Here is a 23,105-nt window from a genome sequence, read left to right as displayed (position 1 = left end):
ATTCATTATTTTTTTTTTACTATAGTAATTACTATTCCCCCCTCAAATTAAAATAGTTTACACCTCAAAAACATACTATTATAACCCAAACTAAAATAATCTACACCCAAAACACAAATTATTATAACTCAATTATAATAACCTATAACTATAATAACTAACATTTTGTCCCAAACACTTTCTTAGCAACTGTAATTGGCTGACTAAGTTAGTCATTAAAGTTGACTATCGGAATTAGTCGTTACTAGAGTTGCTGCCAAAGTTGGGTCCAAAGGTAATAATAAATTTAAATAAAATAAAATAAAACAAAATAATAATGAAGCAATACGAGTGGACCAATGGTAGTTGTAAGAATTAATGGTTTTAGAATAACGCTTATCTTTGACGTGGGACTTCTATTCATCATCACAATAGTGCATAACCAAAAAGAATAACATTGCTTATACTATATGTATAAGTAAAATGAATAACATTATTCGTTTTAATTTATATATATAATATCTACGCCACGGCATATTTATGAGAATAATTTTGAAATAGTTAAAATTATTTGTCATTTTTAAAGTCATTTTTAAACATGTTTTTAATCATTCAAAACTAATTTTGATGATATGAGAATTGCATCTAAAAGTGTAACATTAAATATTAAATTAATCTCGAGTTGATTAGAGACGTATTTTGAAGTAATTTTAAATATGTTAAAAATGATTTTAACCCTTTTAAAATCACTCTCAAACATGATGAAAATCTCATAACTCTAACTTCGGAAAATCTCATTCCCAAAAGAGACATTACATAGATTAAAAACCTTAACCAAATATATCATAACCCATTTGATCACATATCACCATCTTTCATTAATAGCTAAATTGATGTTATTATCTACTAATTTGCTAACACATCCAATCACACCTAATACGTCAATACCTAGAAATATTTTACAAGTGATGGATCAAAACCATGCAGAGAGAGAAGACTTTGAAACTTAAACATTATCGACCAAACCTATGTCCTTATAAAATAAATAAGGTAATTACAATGGTAATACTTTTAGGACTAATAATCGAGGAACCATTTGGGTCTCAATTATATGTTGGTGGAGTGGATTATAATAGCTCAATCCATGTTTGGGCTTCGGCTATTAAAACCACCTACTTTTACCGTAAATACTCTTTTGTGATCTCCAATAAACTATAATCAACACTAATTCAAAATCTTCTTTGCTACAGTTTTTCACTATTTTACATTAACAATCTTTCCATTTTCTACTACAATATTTACTATTTCCTACTCAAACCAAAATAGTTTACAACTCAAACACATACCATTATAATTCAAAATAAAATAATCTACATTACAAACACAAACTTTATAACCTACATATTATTATAATCCATAGACTATAATAACCAACTTAGTGCCCCAAACGCTCCCTAAGTCTATAACAACATTTTTAAAGAATTGTAAATACAACAAAATCTATTAATGATAGACTCTATTGATAATAAATCTGTCTTTGAAAGTTGGATCTAAATTTCACTATATCTACTCTATTGTTTTGCATTGTGCTATATGTTACTAATCGGGATATGATTGCTATGTTTACGAGTGATAAAACAAAAAGGAAAAATGGTTAATTGTGAAGAAGATGATTAATAAAGAATGAAGAAAGTTGTGTGGTAACCACTAGGCAAAAATAGTTGTAGAAATGGAAGTTGTTATATTAGTATTAATGAATTGAAGTGGACGCACCCAATGTCACAATCAATCATTGTCCAATTGCTATAAATGCAACCGCATGGGGGCTTTGCTTTCTATAGTCTACCAAGCACACCTTCTCACTAAATTAATGCCGTCCGCTTTGATTTTATTTTTAGCCTTCCTATTATATTTTATTTATCAATATCACTCCTTTCCTTTTATATTCTTCTTCCTTTAAATATTTATATTTAGATTCTTCCAATTTTAAACCTTTTTTTTTTTAATTATTTTTAATGTTCAAGTCACTTGAAGGTTTGGATATTATATTATAACTTCGTCTTTCAAAATTAAATAAAGCTACGTTTTGGAAACTTTTATATATGTGTTTTCTTTTTTAAAAAAATAAAAATAAAAATAAAAACTCGTTTTTACGTTTGAAATTTGACCATGGTAATTAAGATCATGTTTGATAAGATTTTTTTTAATTTATGTTGGTTTTCACACAATTTCTGAATCGTGGATTACATAACTGCCTAAATAAATTTTTGAGTTATTCTTAATCAAATTCTAAAATGTACCAAACTATTTCTCGTTTTTTTTTTTTTTTAAATCTAGGATTGGATTTTGAAAACTCTTCTAAAATATATATATATATTTTAAAAAAAGTAGATGATAGATAAACTAATAGGTGCTAGCTAGTGTTTATACGCTTTGCTTTTCAGAAATTAAAAATATATATATATATATACCAAGGACCATTGATAATCATTTTATTTTTTGTTTTGATTTATAAATTAAGAATATTTTCTTTCAATTTCTTCCAATAGATTTCATATTTCTTAATTAAAAAAAGCTGAATATTAGCTAACTTCTAGGGGAAAAAAGTTTTTATAACTACTTTTTTTAGTTTTAAAAAATTGGCTTGAGCCAATTTTTTAAAACATTAGTTAAGAGTAGATAACAAAGGTTCAATTCGATAATTGAGCCTATAAATATCCATTTTCACCTCTAAATTTCTTACTTCGTTTTCTACTTTCTACCAATAATTTAAAAAATAAAAATCAAACATAGGTTTGAAAAACTTAAAAAATAGTTTTTAAAAGCTTGAGTTCGTGTTTTGAAATTTTGCTAAGAATTCAATTTTTCTACTTAAGAAATATGACAACCATTGTAAGAAATGAATAGAAAATATACTTAATTTTAAAATAAAAAACTAAATAATTACCCAACAGGGTTAAAACAATAAATTTAAAGGTGAAATGAAAATTTATAGACTTGGTTTTCAAAACCTAAAAACAAAAAACCAATTGGTTACCAAAGTTTCGTTTGATAACGATTTCATTTTTAGTTTTGTATCTTTTAAATTCATGCTTCTTTCTTATAGTTTTTTTCTTATAATTTTCTATTTTCTTAAAAAAAAAAAAAAAAGAAAGAAGTTTTTAAAAAAACTATTTTTTAAGACTCGATTTTTAAAAACATTAGTACAATATAGATAACAAAACATAAAAATTTTATAGGTAAAATCATAATCATAGAAACGAATCCAGAATGTCTTGAGTGGTTCGAACTCGTATCGAGTAAGTTGATAGTTAATTTTCATTACTTTATGTTCGAAAAGGATGCACTAATTGTGAAAGTTCCAAGTGGAGGGACCAAAAGCTTAGATTAGTGAATAATTAAAGAAAAGTATAGAGAAAGAGTATAATGAAAGACAAGAATGGGGAATAATGCAAGTTATTGGGGATTTAGGTGACACTTTAAGCTAAACAACCATTAAATTAATTAAACAAGGGAAAAATGAGGGTCCACCATTCTAATTAATTAAACTCTAATTTTCTCATTATATCATCATTAAAAAGGAAAGCTCAAGAGACGATGCCAAAATATTAACCAATGACTACTCACCAAATCCCCACGTATTCCTCCTCTCATCCTTTTTCTCACTTTTGTTAATAACCTCTACTTTTTCTTTTTCTTTTTTTCCCCTTTTTAATTTCCTTCGTTCAATTCTTCATTTGCTTTTCTAATTTGTCTATACTTTTTTAAAAAATTAAAATTTTATAATGGGTTAAAAAATTTAAATACAAAACTGCTATAGACGGAGATATTTTGCTATATTTATAAATATTTTGATTCATTTTTCTATATTTGAAAATAACCCAAAAAATAACTCATTGATTAAAGATTTAATAGAAACAAAGTTAAAAAAGAAATTATTAGACACGGTTTTATTTCGGGGAAGTGTCAATTTAACACCTCTAAATTGTCTCAATTTAAACCTTAAATCAATAATTATATCGATTTGAACATTGAACTTTCATGAGTTTATCAATTTACATTATTCTTTAAACGTTGTACGATACTCATAATTTTATCTATTAAACTTCTAAACTTTCACGAGCAAATGAATTTAGACTCTTAATTTAGATTTCCTTTGAAAATATTCTATGCATTAATTTTAATCATCAATTTTATTAATATGACATTTCAAAAAGTCTATACGCATGTAACAATTGAATGTATGAACGATTTTCAAATGTAATTAATAATAAAGTGTCTAAATTGATTTACTTATAATAACTTATAAGTTTAATTAAAACAATTATGTGTTTCACAAGATATTTATCAAACTAAGTTTGAATAAAGGTGTTAATTGATATACTAACCAGACTTTGAGATTTAAATTTATAAAATTATTATTTCAAATTTTAAATTGATGCATTGTCCAGTAACTTTGTGAATTAAAAAAAAAAATGTAGAATACATATTAAAGCCCTTAATCATCAATTAACTTCTACAAATAATTTATGATACATGATGAAAGTATGGACATGACATATGTCTCTTTCTTAGAAATTTGAGGGGGGAAATGTTAAAGTGCATACAATATTTAGAAAATGGGAAAAAAAAAGAAAAAGAAAAAGAAAAAGTCAGATAGATAATATAAAAGCTTAAAGACCAAAGCACATCCTATTAAAAAGAAACTAATAATAATGTTCATAGCATAATGTCAAACAACATGAAACCATGCTTCAAATAGAAGAAGGAAAAAAAAACTTTTTTAATGAATCATTTAACCATCGATTGAGATTTCATTTTAAAATCTTGAATACATCATTTTTAGAAAAAAATTTATCGTGTCAAAATATTTTAAAAAATACGAATAGACTTCTATCAGCGTCAATCGCATAGTAATAATAAACTTCTATCAGTCTCTATTAAAAAAAAAAAAAATTAAAATTTACTATTTTTTGTAAATAATTTCTCACATTTTTCTATTTTTAAAAATTCTTCTAATTTTTACTCTTATATATGAGCTTTCTTTAAATGCTTTACAATTATTAATTTGAAATTTTAATTGGTAGTATTTTGACATAAAATAATTTTTTTTTCTTTAAAATAGGGGTTGTTTTTATAAAATTTTTAAGAGAATCTTGTTTGTGATATTGTAAGATGAAGCATGGGACAATGTCTAACCTAAGAAGGACGAAAACGTCCCAGCTTTTGTCGCATCCAAAATATCCGTTTCTTTCTATACAAACATATTTTGCCGAAATGTTGCAATAATATTTATAACAAAAAAACAAAAAACAAAAAATAAAAGTAACTTGTGGCCATTCAACTTTTGAAGAATTGACAATGAATATAATAATTTAATCTTTACATTTTTAAATTGATAAAAAAAATTTAATCGCGCTATTTAGATACATGCTCTTGTGAGAAGGATGTTCTTATAGGATCTCTCATTAAGATACGAAATGTTATTGAATCTGGAGTGTCATGGTGTGTTGTTATCTATCAAATTCGGTGCAAGCGTAATTTTTGTGTCCATTGGTTACCTTATATCCTGCTCAAATAGTTAGTCAAGTTGCACAGTCTGAAATGTTTATTTGTTGGTCTAAGCATCTTGGGACTTCAAAGATTTGTGTGTGCTTTTCTTATGTGTGTTTAGTTTTTGTTTTCGTTATTTGCTTAATTCTTTTAGTTGTCTTTCCTATATGTCTTGACTGCGAGGTCTAATTCATTCGTGTACTTTAAAAACTTATAACATCATATAGTCGTTATCGTGAAAATGTTGTTTAGACCAAATAATATTTCTTGCACATGTAGGTGGATAAATCTATTATGGATTCAACATTGTTTACAAACTATAAAGACTAAGTCGTTGTAAAATAAAATTGACACTTGATTTTGATACGATTTTCTAATATAAATTAAATCATCACATCTTTATGAAGACTTTTGTTACATACTAGTCTAGGTTTTTTTTTTTTTAAGAAAATTTTAATTTTAGTTCTAAATAAATCTACGTGGTCAAATATTGGGATTTAAATGATATAATAGTATGGTAATAATTTGATAGTGACACCAAAGAAAATATAGACAAGCATTTGCTCAAAATTTTTAAGTGCTTAGTAATCCTTTTTGAATATTTGAAGAGTCATTTCAAATCATCAATGCTTTTTTATTTTAAGTATATTTTGCCCATCACATCTCATTGTTGAGTTTTTACTTTTTCTTTTTCATCCTTTTATTGACCTAGCTTGACCTATTTTTTTTAGTACCCTTTGTTAGTCCAATTAAAAAAAGGTTAATTATTTCTTAAAAAAGGTTAATTATTTTATATATCAGACAATTATAAACATTGTGTATGGATTGAAATTAAATAACTATTAAATTCATAAGCAATTGATTTGAATTATAAAACATATAATTAACTAGATATTAGATAGTGACTATGTTCCGTTCTAAAATTCAAATAGGCATTCTTTAGAATGATTCAAAATAGTTGTTTTTTTTTAAAGAAAATAAACGACCCACGTAATTATCAAAGGAAGATAATGACACAAACCATTCTAGATAAGGGGAAAGAAGAAAAGTGAAATCTTGCTCATCCAAAGCCATTTCGAGAAGGGAGTGCACTAGAAAGTTATGCTCACGCTTCACATGGAAATAGGAGATCAATCTCAAGTCAAACATCAAGGCTTTAATCTTCTCAATGAAAAAAAATACACCTCAGAATAATTAGTAGACTTAGCATTGAGGAGGTGAACTACCTCAAGACAATTTATCTCGATCGTGATATTTGTGGTATTAGTGGATAACAAACTGTCACAAATGACCATAGCTTTCATAATCTTAATCTTCTAATTTTTAGAAATAACCTTGAAGCCAGCCAATCGAACATGACCCAGATAGTCCAGAGCACCTAACCCAGATCTCCAACTTTTCTCTATAGGCTCCAAGTTGCATCAGTGTTGAGCTTCTACCAGTTCCTTAGAGAGGGAACCAACGATTAAAATCCTGCCTCTGGGAGACAGATTGCTTTGTTGAAATAGCTTTTTCCACAAAACTCTATATCAACGGACAACTCAACCAGAAACTTTTCAACTGATGCCAAAACTCTTTGTAACACAAACTTATTTCTCGTCTCCCATCTTTGCCTTGCAATAATCACGATCTTAGTAGCTCTTGAGGAGAACATCGCTCCAAGATCCACAATCAAAGGTTCATATTGTTGTATTGAGTCTTATCATCATAAAAAATATCCATGTTAAGTTATAAAATATCGAATTAACTATAGATAATGACCAATTTTATTATATACATAGACACAATTTAAATACAAATTTAAACTTCAATGATCGAATACACACAAGCTCAAAAGTTTAAAAACTAAATCTGTGGGTTTAATATAATTTTAAATTTAATAATTATTACAATAATGGGCATTGAAATAAGCTTGGGAATTTATTGGAACTACAGAGATGTGAAAATAAATTAAAAGCAAATTTTTTTTTTTACCCTTTTGAGTTCTATATAGATTTAAATCGAATAATTTATTGAAAAAAAAAAAAAAAAAAAAGAACACAACCAATGATTGTTCAGTCCATTATTGCCAATTTAAACTTGTAAATTACTGAAAATATCCTATAAAAATATTGAATTTTGTATTCACAAATCTTTTTTATTTTTATTTTTATTTTTTGAGTTCAAACAAACAGGTATTTCATTTCGTAAGTTTTGAATTTCAAAGCAACATTTAAAGGTGGAAAAATATTAATTATTGATTTTATTCAATAATCAACGAGCAAATGTATAAATTACTGACATTATTATAGCAGCAACATATCAATTATTGAAAAGTAAAGATTAGGTAATTATTCATAATTTATTAACACTTCCACAAATATAATAAGATATTGAAATTGAAGTATCTAATTATGTTCCAATGTTTATTACATTAATTATTCTAAAAAATGTTCATTACATTAATCACATTGAAAATGTTAATTAATTATATTAAAAATTTATCTAGAAAATAAATTTAAAGACTTAAATAATCATAATTCTACGAGTTTAACAACTTTTATTGCCTCTTAACAAAAAATCAATTATTTGATTTCAATAATTTATTGTCAAAGCATCAAAATATTTATCTCTTTATTTATTTTATTTTTTATGAATATTGTTTTTAAATTATTATATAAAACAAATTTTAAATATAAAAAATGTATCTCTAATTAAGAATTCAAATGTCTCAATCAATCAATCAATCTAACAGGTAAACATTTTTTTTCATTTTCAAGTATTTTAACAAGAACTAAAAACCCTTTTTAATTTTAATAAAACGTGATTCACTTATATACGACTCAACCATAAATTTTATACCTTATTTAAAAAAATATAACTAACTAAACTCATTCTAGAGAAGCTCAATTTTATCGATCTTCACTAATTTAATCTCCAACCATGATCATAATAATATTCTAATTCATGATGAATTAAGAGAGACATTTTAAAAAAATATCTATATTTTATTTTTACATTTTTGACTCGAACATATAATAGAAATTTTTAATAGTATATTTAATCTTGAGTTCTTACTTAAAAATATAATTTTTCTAACATTTAGATTATCAATAAAATACATTAAATGGAAAAAAAGGGACAAATAATTAGAAACAAATATCCAATTTCACTTCATTTGGACTATGTAAAAACAAAATATTTTTTAAAATACAATATCGATGATTTTTCATTCTAAAAAGCCGAAAAGAGAAAAACATAAACATTTTTTAAAGTGTCTCATATGTTTTGTTTTTTTTTTTCTTCATTATAATGTAGATTTGTTCTTTTGATTTTCAAGCATGCATGAGCTTTGATCTTTCTTTCTTTCTTTCTTTTTTTATTTTTTTTTTTTTAAAAAAAGGAATTTCAAATTTTTACTAGAATTTTTAATTTTATATCTATAATGATTAGTGTCAAACAGATAACTATTCAAATTTTGATTTTTAATTTTTGAAAATTATATATTTTTTTGTTTAAATTTATAGTTAAATTTAAAAAATAAGAAAAAAAACTAAGACCCCATATGATTATCTTATTTTTTTAAATATGTTGTTTTCTTACTATTTTTTTCCCTATATCTTTAACCTGTCGTAACAAAACATTTGGATTTATATATATATAACTTACCTTAGTTTTTTTAAAAAGCACTCATATGAAGTAAATAACAAAATAAAATAATCATTGGATAGATGTGAATGAGTTTAATTTTAAAATAAAAATCAGATAGTTATCAAACACAATTTTTTTATTTTTTTTTTTAGTTTTGGAAACTTGACTTAGATTCATTAAATATTTATAAAAGGTAGATAACAAAAAAAAAAAAAAAAAAAAATCACAGATAGATAGAAGTTGTATTCATAAATAATTAATTATAAAGTCGATGCAACGGTTACAATGATGCAATATTCAAAACAAGTTCAACAAGTTTTATCCCATATATCAGAAGAAATGATATGATAAAAATAGTTTGCTATGAATTCTTTAGGAAACATAAAAAAAAAAGAATCAAATAGTTTCTTTTTTATTCCGACAAAATTTGAAAAACCAAAAACAGTTACCAGATTTCTAAAAGTAGAAAACAAAAACCAATTGTATTGTTTTTAAAAAATTGAAAATCAAAAGCCAAAAAAAAAAAAAATTGAAATAGTTACAAAATGGATAAACGAAGTTTACACTAATAAAATTAATGATAAACTCTATTAAATGCTAAAGTAAAAGCTATTAAACACAAATTTTATTTTTAGTAAACTTTTAAACATAACTTTAAAAGTTTGTAGACTAACTTCGTAAGTCCTTTAAAAATATATATACACACATGTGCACACTTATATATAAAAAATTGACACAAAATATAAGGGAACCTAAAGAATCTCAATGGTACGAGTACTTCAAATATTATATAAATTTATAATATAAATCCAACAAGATTTTCATTTTATAATTTATTTTTAAATTTCCAAGTAAGATTTGTATGTAATAAAAAAGTTTTTTTTTAATAAAAAAAACCCAAATGGAAAGGGAACAAATGTAACACAATATGATATCACATAATGTATGACATTGATAGTTGAGTTAGAGCATTGAGATCACAATCAAATATCATAATTTATAGCGTAAAATGAAAATAAAAAATAGACGGCTAAGATTACGACCTCCGCTCTTGCGGTCCGTTGGATCAAAGCAAAAGCGACCCGCCAAAATTCCATCAACGACCACCAATCTTCCTTCTAACGACTCTCCTCTTCCTCCGCTTCCACCTCCTCTCTGTCAGATCACAGCCGACACTTTGCCTAACCCTCTCTTTCTCTCTCTACTTTCTCTCTCTTCTTTATAATTTTTCACTTTCTATCGTTTACTCTTCACTTATCATTTTCCTCTGCTCTGTGTACATTTCTGGTGTTTCCCCTTTTCCTCTTTTTGCCCTTTAAAGGGCTTTTGTGTCGGTACATCCATTGCCATTCTTCCGGTTTTGAGACTTCCCCACATTGGAATGTGGTGAGTTTTATGAACCTGAATCGCTTCTTCTTCACATGCATTTTTGTTTTCTGTATCTGGGGTTTTGATTTAAGGCCAGAGGAAGAGAGATTTTGTGATGATTTTAGTTTTACTGTAATGGGTTTAGTGATTCTGTTGCATCTTTCATCTGGGGTTTTGATTTAAGAGCAGAGGATGAGGAATTTTATGGTTATTTTGGTTATACTGTAATGGGTTTAGTGATTCTGTGACATTTTTCGTCTGGGGTTTTGATTTAAGAGCAGAGGATGAGGGATTTTGCGGTGATTTTGGTTCTACTGTAATGGGTTTAGTGATTCTGTTACATTTTTCATCTGGGGTTTTGATTTAAGGCCAGAGGATGAGGGATTTTGTGGTGATTTTGGTTCTACTGTAATGGGTTTAGTGATTCTGCTGCGTTTTTCACTTGGATTTCTTTCTTGAGGTATAATTCCTTCCCCCCTTCTTTCTTTTCCTCTCTGTGCTGTTGTTTGTATTTAGTGAAGGGAAAAGGGGATAAAAGAGATAGATAGGGAAAGAGAATGTTTGAATAGACTGGACTCTTGCAGGTCTAATGATTCTCCTGTGATGGGTTTAGTGATTCTCCTGCATTTTTCACTTGGGTTTCTTTTTTGAGGTATATTTCCTTTCCCCCTTCTTTTTCCCCATTCTTTCTTTTCCTTCCTTTGCTCCTCTGTTCTGTTGTTTGATTTCAGTGAAGGGAAAAGGGAATGAGAGAGAGAGAGAGAGAATGTTTGAATAGATTGGACTCTTGCAGGTTATCTAGCCTTTTTTCTTTTCTTTTTTCCACCTACCTCTACTGGAATGCGAAATTTGTTTGACTTATTTGACAACCCACTCAGGTTCTACAGCTTTGAATTTCTTTTTTATTTTCTTTTCTTCTTCTTCTTCTTCTTTTTTTTTTTTTTTGGGGGGGGGGGGGGGGGGGGGGGGATGGGATTTATATCTTGACCAAATGGGAGAGTGTTTCTCTTGTTTCTGTGGAAAAGGGTCATGTGGTTTGTCTGTTTTTATACATCGTCACTTGCTAATGGATAGACACCATGAGTTTGTTCCTTTAATTTAGAAGCTGAAGGTTTTGTTGTAGACTTGGGGTGGTTCATTTTTGTTTAATTGGTGGCTGCAGATATCTCTTTTGGGATTTGAAACATAGTGGGTAAAGTGATGGACCAGAAAACTTGGCTTTGGAGGAAGAAATCATCAGAGAAGATTACTGTTTCAAGTGATAAAGTAAATCTCTCTGTGAAGAAGAATGAAGAAGAGGTAATCTTTTTGCATAGTTGCTCACTGCCTTAATCATTTGAAGAGATCTCTGAAGAACACCTTATTATATGATTTTTCTTTTTGAGCTTTTGTTAGTTTGCTTACATAAGGAAAGTCAACTGTTCAAGTAAAGCTTCTGGCAATGAAGCTGATGATATTAATATGTTGCTTCATTTAGGCTGAAAATTTATGATGGACTGTTGCTTGTATTAATAGGAGTAATATATAAAATATCTGTTTTCTTCTCTTACTCTCAAAGGACTGTTCCTTTGAAGTTGACCATAAGATTCCATATTCACAATTCTGGGATCTGTGGTAAGGAAGCTTTTCTTTTTTCTTTTCTTTTCTTTATTTTTTTTTAAACACAGCTTTAAGATTAGTTTCCAGATAATTATAATATTTTTATCCTTCATGTCAGTACAGTGTTCTCATTAAGATTCCATTTAGGATGTGATTTCTTGGTTAAGTGATTATCATAGTTGCCATTATCAAATTAAAATTTCTCAACAACGTTTTGTCTTATTTAGTTATTTACTGCATTTTTTTTTGCTAAGGCTTTTAATTTAAATTAATTTTATTAACTATGACTATGAGGCATTCTCAATAATTTATTGTCCTGTTTATTTAAAATTCTTTTGCAGACACTTCTTATTGACAAAGCTCGGTTGGAGAAAGATCTTGAAATTGCAAATGATAAACTTTCTGCAGCTCTCTCTGAGTGTAAGACAAAGGATGAACTTGTGAAGAAACTTACAAACATGGAACAAGAAGCCATTGCCAGTAAATCTTTGTTCTTTCTTTTTCTGCCAACCTTGCCTTACAAGTTTTAAAAGATTTTATTTTGCATGGTGTAGAAGTATAACATCCATTCATAGTTCCAACGGTTAATGCACGACTTTTGTCAATGCTTCATTATAGGATGGGAAAAGTCAAAATCTGAAGCAGCAACCTTAAAGCAAGAACTAAATGATGCTGTACAGAAGAGGCTTGCTGGTGAAGAGAGAGTGATTCATCTAGATGCAGCACTAAAGGAATGCATGCAGCAGCTACGTTTTGTTCGAGAAGAGCAGGAGCAGAGGATTCATGATGCCGTCTCAAAGACATCAAATGAATTTGAAAAATCCCAAAAGATTTTGGAGGAGAAGTTGGCTGATACTGGTAAAAGGCTTTCAAAATTGGGGGGCGAGAACACTCAACTTAGCAAGGCTTTGTTGGTAAAGGACAAGATGATTGAAGATGTAAATAGACAGTTGGTTGGCATGGAGGCAGATCTTAATGCATTGGTATCTAGATTAGAATCCACAGAGAGAGAAAATGGCACCCTAAAATATGAAGTTAGAGTGCTTGAGAAGGAAGTTGAGATTCGGAATGAGGAGAGAGAATTTAATCGACGAACTGCAGATGTATCGCATAAGCAACACTTGGAGAGTGTGAAAAAAATTGCAAAACTAGAATCAGAGTGTCAAAGGCTCCGCCTCCTTGTCCGGAAGAGGTTACCAGGTCCTGCAGCCTTAATGAAGATGAAAAATGAAGTTGAAATGCTTGGAAGGGATTCATTTGAGATCAGAAGACGGCAGAAGAATCCAACAGGTTCATTGGATTCTTCACTAGAGAACTCTCCAGAGACTCCTAACAGACGTATTAGTGTTCTAACCTCCAGAGTGTCAGCTTTGGAAGAAGAGAACAGCACCCTCAAGGAAGCTCTCAACAAAATGAATAATGAACTTCAAGTTGCAAAAATCATGCATGCCCGTGAATCTCCAAAACCGTTACAAGTTGAATCACCACACAAATTATCAAATGGTCATAAAATCATGGAATCAGGAAAGAGTAGTCTGACATTACCTGAGCTCCCTAATGCTTCCATGTCTGACAATGGGAGCGAGGATAAGGTTAGCTCTGCTGAATCATGGGCTTCTGCATTGATTTCAGAATTGGAGCACTTCAAAAATGGTAAGCAGAAAGGGTCAACAACAACATGCAAAATAGTTGGATCTTCTGATTTGGATCTGATGGATGACTTTGTTGAAATGGAAAAATTGGCTATTGTCTCAGTTGAAACGTCTCCGCCCACAAATTCTCAGAGTCTTTCAAATGAAGTTAATGGAAAACCCAAGATATTGGAAACTGAGTTAAATGGATGTTACCCTGAAGCAGTATCAAAGGACATAGTCCCAAGGGCTTGTAGTGAAATGGGCTCCTGTTTAACATACCCCAATTGGCTTCAAAATATCTTGAAAATGGTCTTTGACCAGAGTAGTGTCTCCAAAAGAGCCCCTGAACACATACTGGAGGATATTCGAGCAGCAATGAAATGCCAGAATCCTGGAAATTCTATTGATACAAAAGAGGCTGGAAATCATTGTGGTGATATCGCTTGTGATAATGGCCGCGTGTTGCAGACGCCATTGGGAATAGATTCAGTGAGTGAAGCAAATGACACTGACATCAATTCAAGGGAGAAGCATGACAAGCATGAGGTAGATCTACGTGGTTCAATATTGAGATTGATTGAGCTTGTAGAAGGGATCAGTGTGACATCTTCAGATGATGATAACTCTTCCTCCAGAAAGGATGGTAGTTTCTATTCTGAAACACCTACAGGCTATATGGTTCGAGTTTTCCAATGGAAAACATCTGAATTAAACACTATTTTGAAGCAGTTTATACACAACTGCTATGATATGTTGACTGGAAAGGCAAATATTAGTAACTTTCTGCAAGAACTAAATTCCACTTTGGATTGGATTGTGAACCACTGTTTTTCACTTCAAGATGTTTCAAGCATGAGAGACTCCATAAAGAAGCAGTTCAATTGGGATGAATCACGTAGTGACTTTGATCTGGAAACCGGGACAAATAGTCATGTTTCAGAAGTTGATAAATCACGTGTTCTCAGAGAACAGTTGAAAAAGGATACCATTTCAAATAACCATAACGCGCCAAATGGAGAGCTGCAATCTAAGTTGTCAGAAGAAAATAGTAAACTGGAAGAAGAGCGATCGAGTGTAGAATCTGGAAAGAAAGATCTTGAAGCGAAGTTTCAGTCTACTACTGGTACAAGTGAAATGTTAGCAAATCAACTTCAAGAATCTGAGAAGAAAATTGTCAACTTGCAGAAGGAGTTAGAAAGCCTTAAAGAATTGAAGGGAACAATTGAAAGTCAAATTGCCAATCAGCGCTTGGTGAATCAAGATCTAGACACACAGCTTACGGCTGCTACAAATGAACTAATTGAGAGTCGCAGAAAGTTTGCAGCTCTTGAAGTTGAATTGGACAATAAAAACAATTGCTTTGAGGAATTGGAGGCCACATGTCTTGAACTGCAACTTCAGCTGGAAAGGTTCTGAATTCTCTATGATTTATTTCCTTAGAAGCATTTGCATAGAAATATTTGACTATAGGACATTGTCTTGTTTTAATTCTTAGCTCAAGTAAATTGCATCTTATTATTCACTCATTTATAAACTGCTAAATCATATTATCATTTCATACCTTGGCTGTCTATGCCACTGGATAGGTTATGACATGAGGTTAATTAGATTGTCTTTTATTGAATATCATTAGTGATCTTAAAATTTACTTGTCTAAATATGATATATATATTTTTTTATTCAGCACGCGGAAACAAACCCCAAGTGCAGATCGGGGTCAGGAAGAGAAGCAACTACGCACGGTAAGAACATTTCTTCTTATAATATCTTCAATGCTGGAAACTGAATTCTGCATCCAGAGAGATGTGTAATTTGGATGAACAATTAGATATAACGCTGTTCCCTAGTAGTTTATCTTTCCTGGTTCAGAGATTTAGAAATTTCTGATCAATGTGTTAGGTCTACTTTCTTGTTACTCTGATCAGTTAAAGAGAAATATGAACTTACAAAACTTTAAAGTTTCCATCAGCAAAGCAACCACAGAAGTATATTCTACATCAGTCTCATGTTCTGATGCCTTGGATGGTTAAACTTTTGCATTTGATTTAATCATGCAGTAATTTGTTCAACAATTTTGCAGGAATGGGAGATAACAACTGCTTCAGAAAAATTAGCAGAGTGTCAAGAGACAATTCTTAACCTCGGAAAGCAGTTGAAGGCTCTGGCAACACCCAAGGAAGCTGCAATTTTAGACAAAGTTATCCCCACTCAAAATGACGAAACGCAAACGTCTAGCATCTCCACCACCACAACCACCCCGGTGACAGGCACGATCTTGACCCCAGCTGCTTCCAATACCAAGACAACAAATAATCGGTTCTCTCTGCTAGATCAAATGCTAGCAGAGGACGATGCCTTCCCTAGAGATTATAAAATTTCAAAGCCTGTAGAAGTTGACGCCATCCACACTTCGACATCAGATCTTGATAAGTCAATTGATCCACAAAAAGCAATCCTCATATGGAATGGACATAAAAATGTAGTCAACAAAGATACAGTTGGTAATTTGGCTATTGTGCCGAGCAGAAAGCGGGGAGATGGTGCGTTGTGGAGAAAACTCTTGTGGAGAAAGAAGAAAGTCAGGAGCCAAAAAAAGGCCCTTCTATTTGCTGCAGCATGAGGAGAAGGAAGGCACTGAACTGTTTAACAAGCTAATGACAAGATTGGCAACCAAGGTTACTTCTTTTGACTTCTGGTTTTTGGTTTGTTTTCACTGGTGATTGTTGTTTGGTTTGTTGCACAACTAGGAAAGGTAGATAATAAGGGGTTGGATGCTTTGCTAATTTACCAGGTTTTGTAATGCTTGAATGAATTTCTACTGTACATATGTAAACATTTGCCTAAACTGCTTTGCACTTTGTATCCATTTGATGAACATATAACCTTATGCTGAGTTGCTGACATTTTGTAAATCTATAACAAGGGTACTCATCATGTGACATGGATTGTGTACTATACGTCTTCCAACCTCAATCTTTCTGTTATTTGATTGTGTATGTATGCATTTTTCGTGTATACAATGATCTAGTGAAGTTAATATAAACTTCGACGATATCCAATTTCGTGAGAGTAGATGATTGAGAGACAATGTATGAGCCCAGGCTTATACGTTCACATTATATTAGATGGATCATTCTATTTTTTTGTTTGTTGTATATTGTTTTTGTTTTTCATTTATANTGATCAATATATTTTTGGATTTTGATAATTTGAAAAACGTTTTTTAAATTGTTAAAAGAATTTTGAAAATGGAAAGGGGGTTTTGAAAATGGTTCCTTTTCACTCATGCTCATCTCATGGTTACCCCAATGTATTAAATTTTCACCGACATATCCATGGATTCGAGATCAATAAAAGTTTTTCATCATATCGTAAAAACTATGTCATTGAGTAAGAAAATATTGTAATGTATCTAAAAAGTGAAATTTATTTATTAATTTAAATTTAAATTTTTTGCTTTCATAATTTTATAAAAAAATATTCATTGATATTATTGATAATTTCATTGACATTCATAAAATTGACATCTTGGCATTGACTTTCAACATTTATTATGGTATTTAATAAATAAATTGCATAACAAAATCAAATATTTTCAAATGGATATACTAGGGTGCTAGCTATTACTCTCGAATCTAATTTTGGTTAAGCAAACTAGTTTTTCTTAAAAAATAAGTGATCAATCACACCAAATTCTTGTTTTTTAAATAGTTCAGACATAAAGACAAAATGAAATTCACAAAATGATTTAGAGTTACATTCATGGTATCGATATTTTATAGTACTTGATTTTCAATAATTGATGGCATGAATCACATAAAGAAAAATACTAAATTAATCACATTATTGAAATTATTAATCAAATAGAGGAAACAAAAATGTTTAAACATATTTCTCCAACATTTCCTATTTGCATAGAAACGACTATTATAATTTATCAAGAGAAAATTTTGAGTATTTTATGTCTCCCGATTGACCCATTTCTGGAGTGAAATGATCAAAATCTCATCCATAGGGGAGAGAAAAAGAATGATGTTTAGATAAAGAAGAAATATATATATGAATAATTACATGTAAAAAAGAAGGAATGAGAACAAGAACAGGAGAGTGTAGAAAAATGCCTATTTATATGTATTTAGTCTCTGTAAAGGATGAATCTTGCAATCTCATGGAGGCCTGCCTCTTCATAACATTGAGCAATACGGTCCACAGAGTTGTCCCAAGTCCCATCAACAGAAGCTAGATCCAACAAAAATGCAGCTTGGTCCAAGGCAACCTCCACAAGCAATAACAAAATTAATCGAATCATCTTTTCAAACTTAAACCTCAACAAAATTAAACTTTGAAAAGAAACTAGAGATCGTGGAGATGTACTTTCTTTGGGGTTGCTTTATAAAGGGTGGCTGGTCTTTTGTTCGCTGTTTTTGGAAGTTTTACGTGGTGGTGCTGGTTTATTATTACTTGTTGGGCTCTATTTCGTTCTCATGTAGGAAGATTTTAGCGTTTTAGGAGAAGAGAAGGTTTCTTTTCAAGATTCATTGATGTTGGTTCATCATTTCATCAGATTCTAAGGTTGTGCATCGTAAAGAGTTTTCAGTTTGTTCTTTGTTGGTTGGTGGTTGTTTTTTGGGTATCTTTGGTAGCTTGGTAGTAGCTTTCGTTTTTTCAGCAGCTGAAGGAGGCTTGATGGTCTGAGTTGTTCAAAAGTCTATCAATTTGTTGATCGTATCTTTTATTTTCTCTCCTTGTGAGAGTTCGTATCTCCTAAATATTTAATTATTTTCATTACATCGATGAGAAGTTGTTTATTGTTTAAAAAAAAAAGAAAGGACAAAAGAGGGAAAATATGAAATGTTCAAATGAAAGGGATAAGTTTGAGAAAATGCTGTATTATCCTGTCTGTTTGATAATTTCAAAGTAGTCCATAAAGAACAGTATAAAACCTGCGCAGGAGCCTTTCCCTTCTTGAGATCCTCTTGCTTTCCTTCTTCTGTGATCTTTTCTTTGAAATATTCAATTTGCTCATCTTCCCATTGAGCGATATTAGCAACTTCCTGAAAATGTGCCACAAAGAATACAAGGATAATCCTTTTATAATTATTCTCTCATTCTCATTCCCCCCTCCACCTCCCAAGGGGTATAAATAAGAAAGCTAATAAAAACAATGCAACAGTAATCTATGAGAAATTCAATACCTCATACTTACAGCCCAGGGTCCACCATGGTGATTTTAAGGCTCCCCTCGCAGCATCCTTAGCTTCAGTTGTTCGTCCCACCCTAAGTATCAAGAAAGCACAGATTCTTTAGGTATAAACTCAGCCAAAGCATTCTGGAGCAGTGAATAACATTTCCAACGTACTTCAGCAGAACCTCTGCATTGAATACGTATGGTCGTGCAAATCCTGGGAAGTGCTCCTTTTTAGTATAGAATTCTCCGGTTACCAGAGCTGAAACCTACAAAGGTAACAACTATTTAAGAATGTAATTTGGAGAAGGTAATAAATATTTAAGAATGTAATAAATATCTTAAGTACAGCGGCCTTACAAGATCGCCTTCCTCGAAATGGCGCAATATTTTACGTTCTATGACATCTGGAAACAACCCAACCTGAGATCGAAAGATTGTCAGAACTTGCACTGCGAAATGCATTATAGATGGCATAAAGCTTTTCTCATTGTCCTATCCTAAATCAACAGGTGCTTGGAAAGTATTACTTGAGCGAAATGAGACTTGAAAACAAGAAAAAAAAAAGCTAAATGAAATTTCTAGTTAGAGGATAGAAATGTATCTTTGAAACAAAGTAAAAGTTCGGGAGTATTTTTTAAACAAAGTATTAACAGTTTCCATCCAAAATCTAATGGTAAAGATAATTTTGGACTTTTTTTAGAAAACGTTTACAAGTTTTATTAAAACCTTTAAAAGTTTAAGGGTATTTTTGAAACAAACAAAGTTCACGGCTATTTTCAATAATTTAGCCTAAACTAACCACATTTACTTTAAAAGATACGTGATTTATGCATAAATATATTTTTTATATAAACAATTACTTAAACCATTCTCTTTTATTTTCCAGAAGTAATGTGGAAGAGTTTGAAGTCAAAGATATAAGAAAGTTGAACATTGTGTGTATTAAGCTGACACCCAGAAAGGTGATGATAAAGGCAAGCAAGGTCAAGGAGCTCAACTATCTTACCTCTCACCGCAGTACTGCACGGAGACGAAAATAACACTTGCATATAGGTTTCCTCATTGATGAGGAGGATCAAGAAGAACCATGAAAAATTATACACGCACCTTTTTCAGCAGATATCCATCTAAGTTTGTGATCCGAGATTCAGAAAAATCACCCCTTCCATAAAGTTTCTGCCCAGCATCAGCTGCTGCAAGAAATAGCTCATCATTTTGATCTCCACTTCCTCTGGCATCTTCTTCAACTAGAAGTCTGTGAATAAATTGATCAACCTGCACATCAAAAACTAAAATCAGTGTCAGAATTTCTAAGGAAAATAGTTTCCCATCATTGATTGTTTGTTTGTTCTTCTTTTTTTTTTTTTTCTTTTTTTTTTGTGTGTGTGTGTGCACGAGGGGAGGGGTAGGGGGTAATAACAAATTTCATGGAGAAAACTTACGTTCTTGGCTAGAAGCCACACTCCATTCCTATTGACGTCCACTACTGGCATCTCCATCCTGAGGAGAGTTGTTTATCAAGGTGGAGGAAAGTATGCGTGAAAAGATATGAAGTTTATTCTTCTTACCCAGCAGGTGCCGTAGGCCAGCGCAGCAGTGCAGTTATAGTACCTTGGAACAAGAACATAGAATAGATTGAGATATCATACACCTAGAAAGCAAGTCAATTTAAGAGAAAGTTTTAACATGTACCTGAGCTGTTTTTTGCCAGCGGAATGACGAGAGGAATAATCCCTTGCTTGGCTCCAGGAGAAATTATGGATGCACCTGCTTAAAACCAACAGTTTACAGGGGATTCCCATGTACATAAGAATATGTCTGCAGGTTCATAACATGTGGTAGTTCAGGCCTATTATTGGTTTTTCAAGTCTAGAGTTATTTTGAGTATCCACTTTTTAAAAGAAGTATATGCAAAACCACATTCTTTTTTTCTTTAAGAAACATATATTTATGTATATTCAAACATAAAAGAGAGAGCCAAAGGGCGGGGGTTGAGGGAACCCCCTCTCCTCCCACAAAACTATAAAGAAGAGCCTTCCAGTTCTTAATAACCATGAGAAGGCTGTAACTACAAAAGAATTTAGTGTAATTTGTGAACCATCAAGAGACTATATGCTGAACAAAGGTCCAAAAAGAATCAAAATAAGCAATCTTCAAACATCCTACTATTTCTTTAAAAGACACTACAAAAGAGCACAGGTAGCACATCCCCAAAGATGCTAAAATCTTTGTTTGAAGGAAGGAAAGCAAATCGGCAATGTAATATCAGAAAATAGAATTATGGAATGAATTTCAACCAAAGAAAAAATACCATGACATTGCAGAAACGGATACAGAACCACATATAAAGTGTACAATACTAAAAACATAGGCCACAAAGTAAAATTAAGGCAAAACCCTAGATAATTAATCTTTTAAAACGAATGTTGCAATATAAGCCATTAGGTCTACGAATTTCCAAAATGAAATCTATTCACGAGGAGATTATTCTTTCACTTCTAACTAGAAATTTAGAATGCTAGGCTTCACTCTTGCTCATAAATTTTGTATCCAACAACTTCAAAAGACAGAACTAGAGTACCTAGTCAAAAATTGATGGATTCAATCAGGAAACCTCTGAAGTGTAAGCAATTAATTCGTATTAGATTCATAATGGGAATGATTGGAGCGCTTGAGCAACAACGCACCTCTAGTCTTCAGCATTTTCAGCAAATGAAACAGATGCTGAGGAGGTTCAGTAGCCGCAATATCTTTGACGAATGATACATGGTCTGCAATAAGGCGATGGTTCAAAAAGGGATTAAGATTATGAAAATCTTTTAGGAAATGTGCTATAAATAAGCTTGCGGTGAACTAACCGGAAGTTGAGGAAGACGTAGAGCAGCGAACGGTGACTCCACGGCGGCGGAGAAGCAGTGAGGGGAGAGCGGCGGCGCGTGGACTTCCACAGACCACTCCACCACCAATTTTCATTTTGTTTTGCTAACGTTTCGATGACGATCGCTAAATGCAGCCGTTAGTTTACATGTGCTTCGTCGACAACGGCATTTATCTCTTCCTTTTTCTGAGAACAAAATATAATATAAAGTAAAGATTGATATTAAAAAAACAAAGGAGATTTTGAAAAATAGAAAAATAAGGAAAATTATTTATATAAAATAGTAAAATTTTAATCTTCCCTAATAGAGACGGATAGATGTCTATTAATGTTTATCAATATTTTTTTTGCTATTTTTATAAATAATTTGACATTTTTTAATCTATAAATATAACAAAATTTCATTATCTATTTACGATAAACAACAATAGAATTTTTTTATTGAAAATAATTTTTCTAAAAAACATTGGATAGTAAATTTATGGGTTTTTTTATTTGATTTGATAATATATTAAATTAAGTAGTAAATTATATTAAATAATGATTCTTTTTTAAGAATTCGATTGAAGAATTCTAATACTGCATCAGATGATGATCTAAAAATTAGGCAAAAAATGTGAAATGACTCGGATTTTTAAAAAATGATGAATGACCCTTTGTTGATGTCAAATTTGGGTGAAATTACCATGATATACTTGCATACACGCGAAAAAGAAGTCTCACTCTCGCTTATCTCGCTCTTTTTTTTTTTACTCACAAATCACTATGTCTCTCTCTCTCTCTTCTTTTTTCCAGTCACAAATCACTATGTCTCTCGCTCTCTCTTTGTTTCCCCACTCACAAAATCACCCCTCTCTCTTGCTCTTGCTCACCGAAGTTGATCGCATCGCAGCTGTGTGGACTCGTTGTGTTGGAGAAGAAGAAGATGTACAGAGGAGAAGAAGCCGAAGAAGAAAAGGACGTGTAAAAGAAGTTTTCTCACATTGGAGAAGAAGAAAAAGAAAAAAAGAAGGGCAATATCGTAATTTTATATGACCATGACATCAACAAAGGCACTTTTTTTAAAAAAAAAAAACTGGGTCATTTGCCATTTTAGACCTTTAAAATAAGTCTTTTGGGCAATTATCTCAAATTCTAACTTCACAAATATTTAGAATCAATATAACACAATTAATTACAAAGTTATTTTTCTTTTCGTTATAAAGGAACTTAAAAATATATATATACAAAAAAATAGATGTAGATTAGGCTGCACCCATCTATCGCGCATCCCAAA

General features: G+C 30.9%; 2 protein-coding genes across 5 annotated transcripts; one reads left to right on the top strand and one right to left on the bottom strand.

Moving 5' to 3' along the window:
- The first annotated feature begins 10,308 nt into the window (after positions 1-10,308).
- On the top strand, positions 10,309-16,718 carry LOC120088072 (filament-like plant protein 7). 4 transcript variants are annotated; one of them, XM_039045115.1, is made up of 7 exons: positions 10,309-10,548; positions 11,115-11,182; positions 11,693-11,829; positions 12,471-12,609; positions 12,748-15,172; positions 15,448-15,505; positions 15,844-16,718. In XM_039045115.1, exons 3-7 carry the CDS (start codon positions 11,731-11,733, stop codon positions 16,381-16,383), a joined length of 3,261 nt encoding a protein of 1,086 aa, XP_038901043.1. In that variant the 5' UTR covers positions 10,309-10,548; positions 11,115-11,182; positions 11,693-11,730; the 3' UTR covers positions 16,384-16,718. The 4 variants fall into 4 exon arrangements, with proteins under 4 accessions (XP_038901043.1, XP_038901039.1, XP_038901040.1 ...); XM_039045111.1 differs by having other exon boundaries at positions 10,309-10,990; XM_039045112.1 differs by lacking the exon at positions 11,115-11,182.
- A 936-nt stretch (positions 16,719-17,654) lies between these two features.
- Positions 17,655-22,012, bottom strand: LOC120087717 (protein IN CHLOROPLAST ATPASE BIOGENESIS, chloroplastic-like). Its single transcript, XM_039044592.1, has 11 exons — positions 21,810-22,012; positions 21,639-21,722; positions 20,644-20,718; positions 20,520-20,562; positions 20,394-20,451; positions 20,059-20,226; positions 19,309-19,371; positions 19,123-19,217; positions 18,959-19,040; positions 18,707-18,817; positions 17,655-18,039 (listed from the first exon to the last, which is right to left on the bottom strand). The coding sequence occupies exons 1-11, from the start codon at positions 21,922-21,924 to the stop codon at positions 17,899-17,901; spliced, it is 1,035 nt and encodes a 344-aa protein (XP_038900520.1). The 5' UTR covers positions 21,925-22,012; the 3' UTR covers positions 17,655-17,898.
- Positions 22,013-23,105: the final 1,093 nt, after the last annotated feature.

Source organism: Benincasa hispida, chromosome 10, assembly GCF_009727055.1.
Source record: "Benincasa hispida cultivar B227 chromosome 10, ASM972705v1, whole genome shotgun sequence".
Classification (NCBI taxonomy): Eukaryota; Viridiplantae; Streptophyta; class Magnoliopsida; order Cucurbitales; family Cucurbitaceae; genus Benincasa; species Benincasa hispida.
Note: the sequence above shows the minus strand (reverse complement) of the source record. Positions and strands in the feature narration are given on the sequence as shown.